Source organism: Natator depressus, chromosome 2, assembly GCF_965152275.1.
Source record: "Natator depressus isolate rNatDep1 chromosome 2, rNatDep2.hap1, whole genome shotgun sequence".
Classification (NCBI taxonomy): Eukaryota; Metazoa; Chordata; order Testudines; family Cheloniidae; genus Natator; species Natator depressus.
This window is the reverse complement of record NC_134235.1, coordinates 250,981,329-250,994,401: the sequence shown is the minus strand read 5'-3', so window position 1 is coordinate 250,994,401 and position 13,073 is coordinate 250,981,329. Positions and strand designations below refer to the sequence as shown.

Below are 13,073 nucleotides of genomic sequence, written 5' to 3'. Positions count from 1 at the left end.
AGAATCACTATAATCATGGTACCACTGCAAAACCATTGATTGGCATTAGGATAGTTAGAGTGCTATCTGCAGCTTCTTCTAGGGCCCTCTATGTTAACTCCACTGTAAGAGAGGGATTTATAAGAGACTCTGAAATACACTGGGTTCGTGTTGCAAACACAGACTATAACATTTTGCATATGGAAATTCAGTCCCACCACTTCTAAAATTGTACTTTATAGATTAAGGAACCTTTTTCTTAGTCCTGTGGAGCAGACGTAGAACTTTTAGCTTAGGGATGTGTGCACCTGGGAAGTCGTAGTGTGGGGTAGGGATGTGTGTGTCAGAGAACTTGATAAAAAGAAAAGGAGGACTTGTGGCACCTTAGAGACTAACCAATTTATTTGAGCATAAGCTTTCGTGAGCTACAGCTCACTTCATCGGATGCATTCAGTGGAACAACTCTGACATCATAATCAAAAAAGCTGACAAAGGAGGTGCTGTCGTCGTCATGAATAGGTCGGAATATGAACAAGAGGCTGCCAGGCAGCTCTCCAACACCACCCTCCACAAGCCATCACCCTCCGATCCCACTGAGGACCACCAAAAGAAACCACACCATCTGCCCAAGAAACTCCCCGAAAAACCACAAGAACAAATCCGCACAGACACACGCCTGGAACCCCGACCCGGGGCACTCCATCCGCCACCTAAGATCCACAAACTATACTGTTCCTGATGGCTTGTAGTCCATCTTTGTGTGGAATGTTGGTGTAGAGGGCTTTTACATCCATAGTGGCCAGGATGGCGTTTTCAGGAAGATCACAGATGGATTGTAAACGCCATCCTGGCCACTATGGATGTAGAAGCCCTCTACACCAACATTCCACACAAAGATGGACTACAAGCCGTCAGGAACAGTATAGTTTGTGGATCTTAGGTGGCGGATGGAGTGCCCCGGGTCGGGGTTCCAGGCGTGTGTCTGTGCGGATTTGTTCTTGTGGTTTTTCGGGGAGTTTCTTGGGCAGATGGTGTGGTTTCTTTTGGTGGCCCTCAGTGGGATCGGAAGGTGATGGCTTGTGGAGGGTGGTGTTGGAGAGCTGCCTGGCAGCCTCTTGTTCATATTCCGACCTATTCATGATGACGACAGCACCTCCTTTGTCAGCCTTTTTGATTATGATGTCAGAGTTGTTCCACTGAATGCATCCGATGAAGTGAGCTGTAGCTCACGAAAGCTTATGCTCAAATAAATTGGTTAGTCTCTAAGGTGCCACAAGTACTCCTTTTCTTTTTGCGAATACAGACTAACACGGCTGCTACTCTGAAACCAGGTAAGGTGAGCTATTATCAGCAGGAGAGTGGGGGGGGGGGGACCTTTTGTAGTGGTGGACCATTTCCAGCAGTTGACAAGAACATCTGAGGAACAGCAGGGGGCGGGGGGAGGGGGAAGAGAGAATAAACATGGGGAAATAGTTTTACTTTGTGTAATGACCCATCCACTCCCAGTCTTTATTCAAGCCTAAGTTAATTGTATCCAGTTTGCAAATTAATTCCAATTCAGCAGTCTCTCGTTTCAGAGTAGCAGCCGTGTTAGTCTGTATCTGCAAAAAGAAAAAGAGGACTTGTGGCTTGCTGTTTCTCCAAAACGTAAGGGTGTGTGTAGGAGAAGGCTATAAGGATCCCATCAGTGGAGGGGTGCAGGTGTTCTATTCCCCAATACTGGAGGAGCAGGGACACAAAATATCAGAGGAGTTCAGAGTCAACCATCCCTCAAACTTCATCAGTTTCAGAAAGAAATTCAATAGCTAAGGCATAGGCACGACTAGAATGGTGGTAATGGCACTGACAGCAATTATCATAGTTCTTCTTGCAACAAAAGGCATTGTAGATACTTCTGTACAGTACATAAATTCTCCACCAGGTTTTTAACACATGGCTCACCATGCAGCAGCATAAAGATTCTGTCTAGTTGAAAAACTTGTGGCTTCATTTCAGTATCCTCCTAATCATCTGGTATTGTTATCTGAAGTGTAACCTTTCATGCAAAGCCTTTTTTGTCATTCATAATCAGGATGCTTTGGCTCAGACTCTTATTGCAGAGCCAAGAGAAGATCAACAAACAGGACCAAACCCCTTAAAATGAGATTTGGCAACTCAGCCATTTTAAAGTTTACATTAGATGAAAACTGGTCTTATTCTATGTCGAGAATAGCTGCTATACATATGTAGCACCTATTTTTCTCTTTGATATTAAAACCCCCATACGCTCCAGGCTTTGTATGTAATTCATAATATAGATCAGGGGTTCTCATAACAAACTTTTTGGTGGCCTCAGAGCGCGGCCACCAACCCTTTCTTGTGGCCGCTCTGACAATTTTTCCTAAAATACTCAATTAACTTTAGGAAAAACAGATAAATATGCACATATACATATCCAAATCATTGTAATTCACTTATGTAGAGCTTTTTGGTAGACTCAATGATAAAAATAATGTACAGTTGTTTCTCTTCTTTACTGGACCTATACAGAATAGAAAACACAAATAAGGTGCTTTGCACATTCATCTTTTTTTGTTGTTGCTTCTTTTGCTTTTTAGGTTGCTTTAAAAAAAAACAAACAAACAAAACACTTGTTTTGTATGCTTGTTAATATCACTTTTCACAGCAGACTTACTAGCTAGCTGGGAGTGATATTAACATACATACAAATATCAATTGTCACGGCAGACTTACTCAGCCCTGTTGAGCTAGGAGACAAATTAAGCCCTGGATGAGGAGGTGGGTAGGTAGACAGAGGGGGCGAGGGAGGTGGATGAGGAGCCAGGAAGGCAGCAGGGGCCAGGGATCATACAGGGGGTGGTGAGCCGAGAGCCGGCATCCACAGCCGGAGCCCAAAGCCCCACGACCGGAGCCTGCTGTCTGTCCTCCCAGGGCTGAAGCCCGAAGCCAGAGCCTCACTGTAACCAGGAAAGTGGGTAACTCACTGGCTGCCTGCTTCTCTGACCTTTGTGGCTCCAGAGGAGGGCAGGGCACAACCCCTGCTGGTGGCTCTGGGGGAAGGGTCCACTGCTTTCACCCCTTCCTCGCCCCAGTCACTGCCCACGAGGCTGTAGCAGCAAGAAAAGCCCCTGGTGGCCGCAAGCACCCTCGGTGGCCACATTTGAGAAACGCTGAGTAGATATACCACATATGTATAGCAAAACAACATGCCTGATTTCACTGAACTTTGCATAAGTATATTTATATTATAGGATATTAGGAAATTACTGTTCTGTTTGCTCAGCAGCCATGATCATATTGTGGTAGGATATTACAAGTCAAAAAAAATTTATTCTTCCAGTTTCATAATATGCAGCATTTGATTACAAGAGGCCCTTTGAAACATGGGCCAGATGTAGAGCTAAATTATTCCCTCTCTTCCTGCCTAACTCTACAGACTTCACTCGGTTTTATAAATGTAAATTTGGGCAGAATTTGACCCTTAATTTCTTACCAGACTGAAAGGAAACAGTATAAGGCGCCTAAGTGGGCAAAGTCTAAGAGATATGGCGTCTCTCCATTGTAAAGCATCCAAAAGTACAAATCTTCCTAGAAACAGAAGTTTCACACCTTCCCTCTTGAAGGAAGAAAAGGAGTACTTGTGGAACCTTAGAGACTAACAAATTTATTTGAGCATAAGCTTTCCATGAGCTACAGCTTACTTCATCTGAAACCTCTTGAAGGAGGCCTGCTTCAGAAGTAAACACTTTTCCCTCTGAATTAGAGTGCCTACATCTAGAAAGACTGATGGATACACCCTTTTAACAAGGGTCTGTTTACTGTCAGGCTCCTTATACTGTTTTGTTTCAGTCTGGTAAGAAATTAAGGGTCAAATTTTGCCCACATTTAGATTTATAAAACCTAGTGAAGTCTGTAGAGTTAGGCAGGAAGAGAGGGCAGAATTTAGCTCTACATCTAGCCCATGTTTCAAAGGGCCTCTGGGGCATACAATATGTTTTTCTCTAGCCCATTAGGAACATTGTTTACTGAACAATCAAGTGCTTAAGAAGAGTGATAAAACCAGAGCATTTTTTTTTTCAGACTCTTTAGTGATTGAACTCCATAGGCACGCATGTGTTTCTACTGCCTTTGAGGCATCCTCTCTACCTTCTTTAATCTCAGGTCAAAAAAATGGCCGTTGAATTATTTATAGGAATGTTCATTTGCTTCAATTTGGCCCAATATCACTAGAGAAGTTTCTAATAAGCCCATCTTCACTTGATCTACAACAGCCTTACAATGTTTTCCTATGAGCCAGCTAGTAAATCTCTAAACTACTCTTGCATCTGCACCCATTAGGCTAGAAGATGACCTATCCACAGTTGTCAGAAAAGATTACTTGGAAATAGAAACTCCCAACTACTTCAACAATAACCAGTTTCAGAAAGAATTACTGGAGCAAACCATCAAACACAAAAGCAAGAGAACATTGCCAGACATTTGAAGACGACGACAACATATCCATCTGCAACAACACCAAGAACTGTATACATTCTCTGTCTTTAAAAAACTCAATGTTCCTGTTTCAGAGTAACAGCCGTGTTAGTCTGTATTCTCAAAAAGAAAAGGAGTACTTGTGGCACCTTAGAGACTAACCAATTTATTTGAGTATGAGCTTTCGTGAGCTACAGATGCATCCGATGAAGTGAGCTGTAGCTCACGAAAGCTTATGCTCAAATAAATTGGTTAGTCTCTAAGGTGCCACAAGTACTCCTTTTCAATGTTCCTGCAAACTGTTTATATGTTCTATTACTTTCATTCCAAGCACACAATCTTTAAAACAAGGCTTGAAAAATCTAAGCACCAATGATTAGTGAGATACTCTTCTCTAGCCGGAGCCTCAGCCATAAATTTCTGCAGAATATTAGCTTTCATTTTTTTTAAAAAGTGTTTCTACCCCTCATGGTAACCTAACCTTCCAATGTGAACTACATATAAACCAAAGTGACATGTTCTTCCTGATTCTACACACACACACACCCCTTCAGTGTCTCTGCTATTGTTCACAGCTTTAACAAACAGTGCAGGAGTAAACTTAATGAAACAGGTCATTTTCATTGTTGTTATTCAGAACCCTACGGCAACAATGTAGGAGAAAACCACCCATCTTCTCAGCAGCCAGAACGCTCTAAAGGGAGGAAAAAGAGAAAGCTTCTCTCTTAACCACTTTATTTTTTAGTGCAGGAGGTGATGCTTTGTAGTGCTTCATGTAAGACATCTACTAAACAGAAGCTGCTATTAAAGACTGACTCACAAAAAAAAAGATCTACAAAAACAGAGAGGAGTCCAGTGGCACCTTAAAGACTAACTGAATTATTTGGGCATAAGCTTTCATGGGTAAAAAGCCCACTTCTTGTATTTGAAGTCTGTTTTTGAAGTTTTTTTTGTTGAAGTATGGCTACTTTTAAATCTGTTATAGAATGTCCAGGGAGATTGAAGTGTTCTCCTACTGGCTTTTGCATGTTACCATTCCTCATGTCTGATTTGTGTCCATTTATTCTTTTACGTAGAAACTGTCTGGTTTGGCCAATGTACATGGCAGAGGGGCATTGCTGGCACTAGCAGATGTGCAAATGACGGTATCTATCACATTTGTAGATGTGCAGGTGAATGAGCCCCTGATGGTGTGGCTCATGTGGTTTGGTCCTCTGATGGTGTCGCTAGAGTAGACATGGGGACAGAGTAGGTAACAGACTTCAAAGAGAAACTGCAGAACCGCAATTCATTTGCAAAATTACCACCATTAATTTGGGCTTGAATAGGGACTGGAGTGGCTGGCTCACGACAAAAGCAACTTTCCCTCTCTTGGTATTGACACCTCACCACTTATTGGAGTGGACCACACTCACCCTGATTGAATTGGCCCTGTCAACACTGGTTCTCCACTTGTAAGGTAACTCCCTTCTCTTCATGTCAGTATATTTATGCCTGCATCTGTAATTTTCACTCCATGCATCTGAAGAAGTGGGCTTTTTACCCATGAAAGCTTATGCCCAAATAAATCCGCTAGTCTTTAAGGTGCCACCGGACTCCTCGCTGTTTTTGTGGAAACGGACTCACACGGCTACTCCTCTGATTAAAAAAAAAAAAAAAAAAAGGATGTATTGACAGTGCTTTTCCCAGTAGCTGGGGTTAGCTGGGATTCACCAAGGCATTGCTCCTAGACCTCCTTAGTGTTCACTCCCACCTTACCCCACCCTCTCCTTTTGTATCTATATCTGCCTATCACTGTAGACCTTCCATTAGTAGGCATTAGGTATGTTTATCAAGCTCTTCTTTAAAAGATTAATTGTATTAATTTCTGCTTCGGCCTAAATACAGAAGATGGGAAGTACAATATGCCGAAAAAGCACTAAACTAATATCCTATGGGAAAACTACTACAATGTATTAATTGAGGAGCTAAGAGCTTTTGAAGCTAAAGCTCTATTGAGTCTAGATGAAATACAGACTCATTACATTATGTTCAAAGAGATTTACCCTGTATTCTAGAATCTGTAATGATCAGATGCTCTAGTTTTTCAGCTAAGATTATGTTTGGCAATAAACTGAGATTAAAATAAAAAAAGTAAACAATGATGAGAATTACCTGAATGTTTTATATATACTATTGGTACTTTTTAGCAAATATTAATGCTTTTAGTATATTAATTAATTTACATATTAACTACTCTCCCAAAATCTTTAAGGTATTAGCAAAGAGTGTATTTGAATAGTAAGGCCAGAGTGGTGGTCCATAACCTGTGAATAACTTATATTCAGGAATTTTTATGATTATTAGACTATAATCCATCATGGCTGGCACCTGCACGTCTGTGAGAAAACAGGTGTCCAGGATAGAGTCCTCCTCAAAACTACCAAAAGGGTCTACTAAGATATAAGCAGGATTGATAAGGAACAATTGTTATTGTAGAAGCTTTCTGCAATGATGAAATGGGAATCCATTAAAAGATGTTTTGGGAAATGTCGGTTGTCCTAGCTGTTAGGGATAATGACCAGATTAGAATTCCCTTCTTGCTTATCAATCATGTAACCTAAAGATACCATAAAGGAAATTCCATAAGTAACAAGAAACAAAACTATTAAAACATAAGCTATAGAGAAAGCGATCATGGGAAAATATTTTTCCATCTACAAAAGGGATTTCTTTTTCTCATACCCTATAAAAAGACAGTGGTACTGGGAATTAGGTAGAGAATGCAAAATTGTTGGCATCTCACGAGATACAGAGAAGAGAAAGACAAAGGTCATCTCTTTGCCTTACACCAAGCGTGGTAATGCAGTGGCACTCAACCTTTCCCAACTACTGAATCCCTTTCAGGAGTCAGATCTGTCTTGCATACGCCCAAGTTCCACCTCACTTAAAAACTACTTGCTTACAAAATCAGACATAAAAATACGAGAGAGTCACAGTGCACTATTACTGAAAAATTGCTTACTTTTTCATTTTTATCATATCATTATAAAATATATCAACTGAAATAAAAATATTGAACTTACATTTAAGTGTATAGTATATACAGCAGTATAAACAAGTAATTGTCTGTTTGAAATTTTAGTTTGTACTGACTTCGCTAGTGCTTTTTATGTAGCCTATTGTAAAATTAGGCAAATATCTAGATGAGTTGATGTACCCTCTGGAAGACCTCGGCATACCCCTGGTTGAGAACCACTGTGGTAATGTATCTATTCTTTCTGTATAGTGCTGTACTAATTTCCAATTCATAATCTTTGATTTAAATTACTAAAAAACAGGTTCAAATGGAATTATTTAAATTATTAAATTCAAACATGTAACAATACACACACACACACAAAAACTCAAGTTTACTGTCCTAAATTGAACTAGTGGAAAATGTTAATAAATGAGTTATACAGTATTTTAATTTTTCCCAAGTACCTACTTGTGACAGTGTTGTTTGAGGCAGTCAGTGCTGTTAGAGTATTTACATCCCAGAGGAATATCTGTCTGTCCAGCCCGGCAGATGCTACCAGTTCTTTATCTTTTGCATATGCTAAGGCCTTCACATAATCCTACAATAAAATGGGTACAGCAACATGACATTACAGAACCAGCAAATAACCTTCAGTATGAAGTCTGCATCTAAATACGTACACTATTTTTTTTAGATCAGTAATGATCATTTATGCATCTTTAATTCATGCCTTTTACCTTATGTGTCCTTAGTGTTGACATGCAAAATCCCTTATGTGCATTCCACACTTTAACAGTAGTATCTGAAGAAGCAGATATCACTAAATGGGAAAGATTGGTACATTTTAACAGATTATTTCATCAGAGCATGTGAAGCTCTTAATATCTTTTAGTTTCTCTTCAAAGATGAGAGGAATTGTATATCTTTGCTGTTCATACAATACACTTTACTGAAACTTATTTTATATACTAACAATGCAAAAAGTTACCCAAGTTGTAGCAAGTGAAGCAGCTGGTAACAGTCATATACTTAATAAATTTCTGAATGCCATATTTTCCCATTTTATACTATTAAATACTGAAGTAAAGAGATACTTACATGTTTTACCATTGCAACAAAGTACAATATCGTTTACCCAATCGGTGTGATGTTCCATAGATGCTATATAAGGGTCTTGCTGGAATTAAAAATAAATTGTATGAGGTCCCTTCAACATTGGAAAAGGCTAAACTGGTTTTTGGGTTCAGTTGTGATATCCCCTTCTACCTCTCATACTGATTAGCAGTTATTTCAAATAGTCCCACCGAAGTCAATGGGGCTACTTGTGATAACTACCACCCGGCAATATGAGTAAGTGGGTCACAATTTGGTCTTTAGTAAAACTCATATTTTGAAATACTTTATATGTGGAATAGATGTTATACTGAAGTTTAATCTCATACCATTTTATAATGCTTATTTTTGTACAGCATGACAGCTGTGCAAGGCACCAAGTAAACTTAAGACAAGATTCCTAAGCAAAGGAGCTCACAACCTAAAGTCCTAAAGGTGCTGAGCTAAGGACACTCATCACATTGCAAGATCTGACCCTAATTAAGACAGACAACAGGTTAGTAAAACATAACATGCCAGGGGAGAAGAATGGAGACAGATCCTGATAAAATAAAGGGGAATGGGAAAAGAGGAAAAAGGAGTCTCCTTAGGATACCAAAAAAAAAAAAAAAAGATCAACCTAAATAGCAGTAACTTAAGAAAAAAGTCCAGATCCTTCAAAATAAAGTACAGTAATAAGCAAAGCAACTCCATAATCTTACTTGATGTAATCCCCCCCCCCCCCCAACTATATACCCTTTATTATCTACTTTTGTTGTATTCTCTTAACATAGACTGTAAGCAATTTGGGGTATGAATCACATCCTATTTGTCTGTAAAATGCCATGCATTTTTAATAGTATAAGGATAGCTACAAACCCTTAGAAAAATGTCAACATTGTAATAATCTGGTTTAAATTAGTCCACCTGACAGAGTCCGCTAATGTAAAAAGTGACTTTTTAAATTAATAAAAAAGACTACGTCTCTTTGCTTACCTTGTGCTGATTGACACTCCATATCCTTATTATAGAGTCTCGACCCGCCGTGAAGAGTCTGTTTAATGCTGGATCCAGCTGGAGTGCATTTACACCATTTCGATTATACTTCTCTACCTCATCTCTAATCACATAGGAGACCTAAAATATATTTATACAAATCTGATTATAGTATTCAGATATTTAGTCTACATGAAAGAAGTGACTCTAAATGTTGTACCAATAAAATAAAAACCAGCAGGATCTTATTAAAGAGGAAAAGGCAAAATACCACATTTATTGTGAATACAGAAAGAATCATAGTAAGCAGTTAGTTATAGTTATACCATTCCATTCAATCTCATATTTATTCACACATTCATTCAAACACACACACACACACACACACACACACACAGGTTCTGCAAGGTTGTTATCATAGTTACCAGCCTTAGAGTTGCTCATGCCAAGCCACTGGCCAGGTGGCCTGGACATGAGGAGGGAGCAGGGCCTTGTCAGATGCTCATCTGATGCTCCTGGAAGTTGGTTTGCAGAATCAGACCCCCCAAAGTTCTCACTTTTTAGAGTCTATTTTTATAGGAATTTCTTCCTATGCCAGTCTATGGGAATTGCTTCATCATGCTGTTGCTGAATCAATCAGCAGATAGCACATTCCTGACAGCTCCATGCTGCTAGATGTTATCTTGTTCTTTGGTTCTCCCATTCTTGAGGCTGTTGGGTGGATTCCAGTCTGCCCTCCAGGGGTCCTCTGGTTATTTCCACTTGACGCCTTCTTCAGCCGATGGACACTGATTCTTAGGCCGGCACCTCCCTGATCATTCAGTTATTATCCACACCAAGCATCCATCCACATACATCCTCTAGCTCTATTTTAATCACAATTGTTAATACAACAGAAGGGCGGGGAGTCTCTGGGTGCTGTTTCTGTTGTTACAGAGTATTGCTTTGAGTCTCTCTCTGTGTGAATTGCTTTGAGAACAGACTCTGTCTTAGAATGTACTAACGCAATTAGCAGCTTGCAAGTTTCACACATAGAGGGAGAGAAACAGTACCAAAAACCAAGAGATCTCTTAATTAGTAATACCCTGGAATTTAAACTATGGGGAATCAAACTCATTTGTGATTTTAATACAGAACTTCTTTAATATGATTCAACATATAGCCATTTCATTTTTAATAGCACCTTCCATTCAAAAATCTCAAAGAACTTTACAAACATTAAATAACCAAGTCTCAGCATCCTCTGTGAGACTGACAGCCATTATTCCCAATTTACAGATAGAATAACTGAGGCACAGAGAGGTTAGGAGATTTGTTCCAAGTCACATAGATGACTTTGTCAGAGTCTGGAACAAAACTAAAAGGAAGGACAGTTCAGTGGTTAAAGTGCTAGCCTAGGCATTGTGAGACCTGGGTTTAATTCCCTGTTGTGCGACAGACATAGTATATGTCCCCGGGCAAGTCACTTAGTTTGTGCCTGGGCTCCCCAGTTGTAAAGTGGGGATAACAGTATCTCTTTACCTCACAACATTTTTGATTATGAGGTGCTCAGGCAACAGGGGCTATAATATCTAAGACCGAAAGAACCCATCTCTCCTTATTCTTAGTCCTGTGCTTTAAAAGGGACACAGTCTTGAAAATTATTTCCTTCTGAAAAAGTCTGCTGTTACACAGAACTCATAAGATTACACAAACAATAGTTATTTTTCCAATTACTTTTCCATTTGACAGCACTGTGCATATTATTCATTAAACTATTTTGCTGATGATCAGCTGTACGCCTGTCTTATGCACTATCATGACATAACTCAGGCATAGCAATGAGTCAAACTTACATGTTTGGTCTTCTAAAATCTCTACAAGATGTAATTGGAATAACATGATTTTAAGGTCTGTTATAATACATCCTGCCACAGCAAGAAACACGTGCATACACAAGTGTTTCCAATACCTGTAAACTTTTTACAAGCAGTAAACATTTGGTCCCTGAATTATTACTTATCTATTACAACAGTCCCAGGAGACCCAAAACTAGATCAGAGCACCCACTGTGCTAAGGTGTTGAACAGATACCTATTAAAAATACAACAAACAAACAAACATTCCTCCCCTCAGTTCATCAGCCACCCTCCTTCCCTGTATAGCCCCAAGCCCCTCTCCCACTTGTTCCATCCTTTGTGGCCTGGCTCTCAATACTGCTAGATTCTCCCACTTACTTGGATCCCATCTACAATCTCTCAGCTCCTCCTACTAAGGTCCCCACAATATACCCTGCCTCCTTACTCTGCCAAAACAATCCACCATCTCCTCCCAGGGGCTGGGCCCATCTTCTCACCTGCACTTTCTACCACCCTGCTGTAAGGATAAGGCCTTTTCCTGTAGACATACTATAAGGTCTGAGGCCTTTGTCTGCAGCTAGATTAGGAAAGCAGCAGCCATGAGCTAAAAAGCAGAACGTCATATCCTCACATTCCATCTAAATTACATTAAAACAATGTAATGTCAGGCTGTTAAGGTGATCCTGTCTTAATAGTAACCACCATCACCAGATAAAGAAACACATCTTAAGAGGGTTAAAGAAAACTTTGCTTGATAGCATTCTGTCTGGCAAGAAATCATTTATCAACGGTTGTGATGGTAAAATCTATACTTCTATTGTTTTCCCTGTATGGTCCCTCCTTCTCTATTGTTTATCTGTATGGTCTCTGTCTGGTTCTTTGATTGTTTCTGTCTGTTGCATAAGTAATTTTGCTAGGTGTAAATCAACTATGGTGGTGGGGTATGATTGGTTAAATCGTTTTACAATGTTAGGATTGGTTAGAAAATTGTTTAGTAATATTTTAGTAAAACGATTGGTTAAGGTACAGCTAAGGACTCAAGTTTCACTATATAAACTGGGGTCCAAAAGGAAGTTCTTTGGAACCAACTCCAGGACACAGCCCCAAGATCAGAGTTGCCAGACCTCAATACTCTGTTAATGACACCGTGGAGAAGCTGGAGTTCCCCAGATGACCTGATCCAATAAGGCAGATGAACTTTTCTTGATGGCCAGCCAGGAAGTGGTGAGCATTGTATACTTAGCATGTGCATTGTTTTGGTGATTGTTAATAAATAGAGATTAAGTAGAATATTACTGTGTAAGGCTCTTTCACTAGTAAAAGATCCCGCAAACCCGCAGAGTGTAAGGTTAAGCCTTGAGCCTGTGGAAGGGTAAAGATGGGTGCCCTAGAGCAGGGATGAGGAACCTCCGGTCCGCGGGCCAGATCCGGCTCATTGCTTCATTTCATCCGACCTGTGGCAAGTCTCCGCGCTGAGTGCCGGAAGCCCTGAGCCTCGGCGCCCCCCCGTGGGGCTGAAGCCATAAGCACCAGCTCGCCCCACTGCGGTGGGAAGCTAGGGTTACATCTGGTCAGCTCCGCACAGCTCCCGGAAGCGACCAGCATGTCCCCGTGGCCCCTAGGCACAGGAGCGATCAGGAAAGCTGTGTGCTGCCCACGCCCCCAGTGCTGGCTCTGCAGCTCCCATTGGCTGA

At 40.4% G+C, this 13,073-nt stretch overlaps 1 protein-coding gene across 1 annotated transcript in view; it reads right to left on the bottom strand.

The window, feature by feature from the left end:
- The window catches only part of WDR48 (WD repeat domain 48), a 52,832-nt gene that overhangs the window by 28,113 nt on the left and 11,646 nt on the right, over positions 1–13,073 (bottom strand). Inside the window, exons 2-5 of the mRNA XM_074946339.1 lie at positions 9,542–9,682; positions 8,552–8,630; positions 8,191–8,273; positions 7,922–8,051 (exon numbers count right to left, since the gene is read on the bottom strand). Coding sequence (XP_074802440.1) covers positions 7,922–8,051; positions 8,191–8,273; positions 8,552–8,630; positions 9,542–9,682 — 433 coding nt within the window. The remainder of the gene's footprint in view (positions 1–7,921; positions 8,052–8,190; positions 8,274–8,551; positions 8,631–9,541; positions 9,683–13,073) is intronic.